Genomic DNA, 6,850 nt, shown 5'->3' on the forward strand with positions numbered 1-6,850 from the left:
AATTAATTCAAATTTAATCTAATTAAATTTATGAAGCATAAATATTCGAAATTATCAAAATTAAGCACAAAAATCAAAATTTTTAGGGCTATATTTCAATCAAAATTTTTGAAAATTCTAGGGCTTAATTCGGATTTTGCTAGAAAAATTGAGAAATTTAAATCACATTTAAACATATCCCAAATATTAAATCTCCATTTAATCATAAACATTGAACTATAATTAAATTATTCTCCCTCCTAATTGAATTAAAATTGTGGACATTCAAAGAACTAATAATTCAATATGCGTAAATGCAATAGGCTAATTGATACCATTGTAGGAATTTAGATACTCTAAGCGGAATTTCATGAATCGTATTCATAAGCAACTAATAACCAAGATCATTGTATAACACATAAAGAACATATAATTGCACCTTTGAAGCGTGATTCCACGTGCGATCGAGCAAGAACAATGGGAGATAGAGAGCCCCAAGCATGATTCCTCTACTTGGTCCACGGGCACAGATTAAACCTCTACTAATGCTAGTTAGTCGTGGTTGAATGCTTCAATCAACCTTCAACGGAGAAGAGAGACACGGACTAACCACAAACCACCGCAACGAACACCACGAGCCACCATGAGGGGGCGTCGGCCGTACGAACGTGAGGAGAGAGGGGAGGGTCGTGAGTGAGGAGAGAGAAGAGGGAGTTTAGGGTTTTAGGAAAACTGGTTGCCTTGTTTCACAATTCACTGACTGTTAATTGTGACTTAATTCAACCTTAGGCATGAATCTTATTTATAGATCATATCTCTAAATAAGAGTCCGTGTCAAGCCCAAAGTCCTAACCCTAATCAAACTACTCTAGCCCAACACTCCATGTGGTATGTCATGATCTCATGAAGCCCATTAATGGGCCTCTTACTTGTTTAACCCAATACCCTTATTGTGTGACCTCATAGGATCCATTCTATTAGGCTTTGGACTATTTAACTAGCCCAAAGATCATTTGTCATATCTAGCACCAAACAATGACGACCCAAGAGAATTGAATGAACTTATTATCTCTATAATAGTGATCCTTGATATATCTAGTAATTGCACTTATCGAAGACATAATTCCTTCAGTGACTGCCAAGTATATCAGACGACCAATCAATCGCCTATATCGTTCACCATCTGCGAACTCCTTTCCCTTTGCTAGAGCAAGTTTATGATTTTACACCATCGGAAAGTCTGCCGACTTTGCTCCTAGTAACCCTGTCTCAGAAATAATATCCAAAGCATACTTACGTTGACATACATAGAAACCATGTTTTCTACGGGCCACTTCTAGCCCCAAAAAATACTTCAAGGCACCCAAATCATTCATTTTAAAACATTCACTCAAGTATGCTTTAAAACTCTCCAATGCAAATGTATTATTTCCTACAATTATCATATCATCCACATACATCAAGACACTCAATTGCATTTCACCCTTCGAAAGAGTGAATAAAGAATAGTCGGAGTATGGCTGTTTAAATCCATATTTCTTCAAAGCCGTGGACAATTTTTCAAACCAGCATCTAGGAGCTTGCTTCAATCCGTATAAGGACTTTTTCATCTTGCAGACTTTATTTGAATTGCCTTTTTGGAAACCCGGTGGCACTTTCATATAAATCTCCTCCTCCAAATTGCCGTGCAGGAAAGCATTATGTACATCCATTTGATGAACATCCCAATTTTTAATTGCTGCAACTTCTAAGAAAGTACGTACCGTAGACATTTTTGCCACCGGTGCAAGCATCTCATTGTAATCAATCCCTTCTTCATGATAATTACCGAACACCACAAGCCTTGCTTTTAATCTGAGCAATTTGCCTTCTTCATCTCTCTTCTCAGTATATACCCAGTTGCTACCAAGTGCTTTCTTTCCTTCTGGAAGCTTTTCTAAACTCCATGTTCTTTGATCCTCAAGTGCTTTGATTTCAGACGCCATAGCATCTCTCCATCCCTTATGTTGCATTGCTTCCTTGTATGATCTAGGAATTTGCACCTCTGTCACTGCAGCAATATAATTCTTGTGTTTTTTGGAGAAACGATCATAATTAACAAAATATGTTATTGGATAGGGAGTACCTGAGAACGATGATGTCGTGGATGAAGATGAGACTTTATTTTTCTGAATGGTGTGTGGTGACGCAATCTCGCAATTTCGTTAAAGGAAAGTTCACTCTCTTCCCCCGACCCAATTCCTCTTAACCTGTGCTTATTCTTCCTCCTTCGTCCCCCCTATCCTCAAGTTGCGTAGCCTGCTGTTCGGAGCTGGACAATGGCTGAATACTTGTAGGGGTCTGATGCGGGCTTCCTGTGGTTGTGGTCTGCCTTGCGGGACTGCCTGGGATTGTACTCTGCCCAGCACCCGCTGTAAATGCAGCGCCTAGACCAGATGCAGCAGTTGTGACATCCTGCGGGGTGGCTTCGGACGCTGGTCAGCCCTCGGGCGCTGGTTTTCCAGCGGGCTGACCAGACGCTTCAGTCATGGGATGTTGCGGGGTGACATCCTGCGGGCTGTCATCGAGCGCTGGTTCGTCCTTACCAGCCTGTTCACCTTGATTTTCCTCATACACACCCACTAAGTCTCCTCCATGCCACACATCAAACTCATCCCCTACTACGAATGCATCCGTATTCACACTTGTTGAATTCCCACTATTAGCTTCTACAGACTCCCCAAATGGATACACCCGTTCATGAAATTTCACATCTCGAGACACAAAGTACTCCTTTGTCTCTAAGTCAAATAGTTGCCACCCCTTTTTGCCAAACGGATATCAAAGAAATACACATTTCCTACTCCGAGACTCGAATTTATCTCCCTTACTTCGTTGATTATGAGCATAACACAAAAAAACCAAATACTCTAATAGAGTCATATGATGGAACCTTCCCAAACAACATCTCATACGGAGTTTTATTTTGACTAACCGAACTCGGAGTCCGATTAATCAAATAACAAGCATTCAAAGCACATTCTCCCAAAAATTTTATAGGTAATCGTCCCTGAAACCGCAAAGCTCAAGCAACATTGAGAATATGTTGATGTTTTCTCTCTGCTCTCCCATTTTGTTATGGGGTACCCACACAAGAAGACTAAAAAAAATTCCATTACGAACAAAATAATCTTGTAGATGATTAAATTCGGTACCATTATCACTCCGAACAATCTTGATGAGTCTATCAAATTGACGCTTAATCAAAGCAATAAAATTAACAAACGTAGTTTCAACCTCTGTTTTATTGCTAATTAAATAAATCCATACTCTTCTAGAATAATCATCAACAATTGTTAAAAAATACCTAGCCCCACACGACGAAGGTACCTTGTATGGACCCCATAAATCAATATGAACTAACTCAAATGAACTACTAGCATGATATTCACTATGGGAAAAACTATCTCTAGTTTGTTTTGCACGTGGGCATACATCACAAACATTTTTATTTTTTCTAACTAAGTTACTCAAGGGGGAAGTAACTTTAACACTTTTTCCGACGGATTTCCCATACGTTGATGCCAAAGATCCACCGCACAATCCACTGCTAGCACCTTCACCTGCGGCACACCCCGGAAAAAAATAAAGTCTATCTTGTCTCTCACCCACGCTAATCACCGTCCTCGTCAACTGGTCCTGAATAACACAAATTTTGTTAGTAAATTGAATTGTACATTGTGACTCATCGCTAAGTTGAGTAACAGAAATCAGGTTACAATTCAAATTTGGCACAAATAAAACATTGTCAATCACCAAACCACCCTCCAAGGTGACCGAACCCAATTGATTCGCATTCATCGTTTGACCATCCGGTAAACCAACCGGATAATTTTGTATTGTCTTGACATTTCTCATGAGAGATAAATCATTAGTGACATGATTAGAATCTCCTGTATCCACAATCCATAATACTCTGATATTACCTTCCAACCGTGGCTTAAGAATATCAATGATTTGTTGTGCCTGTTTCGTTGAAACACCTACAAGGCCTTGAGTAGGATTTATTTGTGAGGATGATGTGTTCCCGAAATTGGAATTTGTCCCCCCTTGTACTGCATTCGCACGAGCAGCAGCAGGATAACCACTTGACGAAGAATTTCCACGACCATAGCCACCTTTTCCTCCACGAGTGCTAGAGCCGCCTCGACCATGTCCTTGTCCTCCTTTCCGATTCTCATCCCATCCTTCCGGGAAACCAATGATCTGAAAGCATCCCTTCTTCCAATGCCCCATATGATTACAATGAGTGCAGAAAGGTCGATCACCATCCCCCGATTCTTCTTTAGTATGAGACTCCACCTTAAACGCCATGACGTTTTCTTTCGGTTTCACGTCCCGAGCGCGCAATCTCTCGGTGTTAATCACCGTTTGATATGCATTGTCAACTAGGGGAAATGGTGATTGTGCCAATAATTGAGCGTGAATTGCTTCATAGGGATCATCAAGTCCCATCAAAAAATAATGGAGATAATCCTCCTCACGAATCTCTGTAACCTGCTTTGCAATGTTACACTTACATAAACCACAGGTGCATTGCGGAACACGGCAATATTGCACCAATTCTTTCCAAATTTTTGACCAACGACCGAAATAATCAGTCACGGACTCAGAAGAAGCCTGTTGACATTCTCCCAATGATTGTTTCAACTGGAAAATACGAGTCCCACTCACCACACAATATCGTTGCTTTAGGTGCTTCCACAATTCACTAGCAATATCAGAGTCCTCAATTTGGGAAAGTATGCTATCCTCAAGTGTGTTTGTAATCCACGAAACGAGCATGGAGTTTACAGCAATCCAATGCTTCTTCTTCACCACATCAGTCGGCTCTAATATGGTGTCATCAATGAAACCAAACTTAAACTTTGCAATCATCGAACACCGAACCGCTTTAGCCCACTCATCATAGTTTGGTCCTTTCAATTTTACAGGGGTGATAACCACTCCCGGATGATCGCTCGATCCGAGATAATAGTCTAGGTCAATCGGTGGTGGTGGAGATTGATCGTCATCCTTCGTCATCTCTCACGGCCCTCTGTGTATCCTCACGTAATTTTTTTTTTAACCTAGGTTCTTGATACCATGACAAATTTAACTGAACCTCTTGGCTTTCTCATTCACATATGAAGAATATATATAGTTACAAAGATATTCCTAACCCTAACATAATTAGGAATAAGATAAAATATTAACATATCTAGGAAATCTAAAGATATTATACAATATTTCCTAATTATTATCTTAACAATCATCCATTAAATCATGTCTGATGTTTTCCACCGCCCATGTCTTGTAATTGTGATATTGTGACAACATTTTTTTGGTCCTTGTCCCCGCAACCACAAGATACTACTTACAAAATACTCGTACAATTATATTCCAGTGAAAAAACCATAAACGATCATATATTGATATTTTGGACATTTTTAGTTACGTGCGCCAAGACTTATTATTACATGGCATGATTTGATTGTATGTTATAAGTTTACAAGTTATAGGCAAATTTGTCAAAAAGAAAACCTTTTAAATACACCATTTTGCGAAAAAAAAACCTTTTAAAAGCTTTATCGTTAAAAAAAACCCAAAGTTAATAATTTTTTGTTAATAGAAACCTAGTATCACTAATTCACTTGATTAACATCTAATTTCGTCTAATTACTCTCTAACTCTCACTTAACTATTTATTAATCAACTTAATTTATAAATTTATATAAAAAAAAAAAAACCACCATCCCCACACCACCAGCAAGCCACCACTCTCCCTTTCCCCTTCCCCTGGCAGCACGCAGCATCTCCCTCCCCTGGCGATCTAACTCCATCGCCGGCCGACTCCCTTCCTTTACCCCCGTTGCAACCCTTCATAAACCCCAACAACCTACTTACCCACCACCTTTAAATGGCTGGACCGAAAGTGTAGGGAATGCCTTGGGAATCACAGAGTTTGCCGAGAAGATCGCCGATCCAACCAGTTCGACCGTAGATGAGGAAGTTGGAGGGTTTGTTGTTGGATGAACCGTTTTATTGGAAACCCATTTTTAGAGAGATAAAGTGAGAGAGAGATCTTGGTAAGAAAAAAGAGAGAGAATGAAATGGGTTTGGTGTTCCACGCTGCCGGAGTTAAGGGGGAAAAAGAGGAGGTCGTTTGGCGGTGAGTGGTTTAAATTGGCGGCTCAGTTGGGGGAGGGAGCTGTTGCCCAGGGAGGGGGAAATGGAGGGCGGTGGCTGGCTGGTGGGTGAGGGTGGTGGGTTTTTTTTTTAATTTTTAAATTAATTTAATTATTAAATACTTAAGTAAGCATTATAGAGTAATTAGAGGTTAATCAAGTGAATTAGTGGTACTAGGTTTCTATCAACAAAAAATTATTAACTTCGGGGGTTTTTTTTTTACGATAAAGTTTTTTAAAGGTTTTTTTTTCGCAAAATGGTGTATTTTAAAGATTTTTTTTGACAAATTTGCCTAAGTTATAACCCATGTTATACTTCCTCCGTTACACATTATGTGCAACAAAGTTGCTTGCACAAACTCCAAGAAGAAATTTCTTAAGCAAAGATTATAAAATAAGGGGTATGTGATTAATTGGAAGAGAATGAAACTGAAAAATTAAACACCACCCAACCCAGCCCAACCTGCTGCCACGTCACCATAAACCCACCAGCCACCACGAAGCTTTCCCACATACACCCTGTAATCACCCTCTCACCACTACCAAAAATCTGAATCCCACCATAACCACCCAAAACCCATCCATCCAACTCATGGCCACAACAAACCCAGCCAACACACACCCCATAAACACCATCTCACCACTTGCGAAATCTGAATCCCAAC

At 39.9% G+C, this 6,850-nt stretch overlaps 1 protein-coding gene across 1 annotated transcript; it reads right to left on the reverse strand.

Moving 5' to 3' along the window:
- Positions 1 to 1,202: 1,202 nt before the first annotated feature.
- LOC145577777 (uncharacterized) lies at positions 1,203 to 5,043 on the reverse strand. Its single transcript, XM_081635227.1, has 4 exons — positions 3,349 to 5,043; positions 2,493 to 2,781; positions 2,229 to 2,390; positions 1,203 to 2,104 (listed from the first exon to the last, which is right to left on the reverse strand). Exons 1-4 carry the CDS (start codon positions 5,041 to 5,043, stop codon positions 1,203 to 1,205), a joined length of 3,048 nt encoding a protein of 1,015 aa, XP_081491353.1.
- Positions 5,044 to 6,850: the final 1,807 nt, after the last annotated feature.

This window comes from Chenopodium album, chromosome 14 (genome assembly GCF_948465745.1).
Source record: "Chenopodium album chromosome 14, dcCheAlbu1.1, whole genome shotgun sequence".
Lineage (NCBI taxonomy): Eukaryota > Viridiplantae > Streptophyta > Magnoliopsida > Caryophyllales > Amaranthaceae > Chenopodium > Chenopodium album.

Bases quoted from the DNA above. Each gene is read 5' to 3' on its own strand.
- LOC145577777 (XM_081635227.1), bottom strand. From the start codon at position 5,043: ATGACGAAGGATGACGATCAATCTCCACCACCACCGATTGACCTAGAC. The intron at 2,782-3,348 runs GTACCTTCGTCG...TTTGGCAAAAAG, and splicing joins ATTTATGGGGTCCATACAAG to GGGTGGCAACTATTTGACTT. The intron at 2,105-2,228 runs GTTAAGAGGAAT...CATCGTTCTCAG, and splicing joins AGGAGGAAGAATAAGCACAG to GTACTCCCTATCCAATAACA.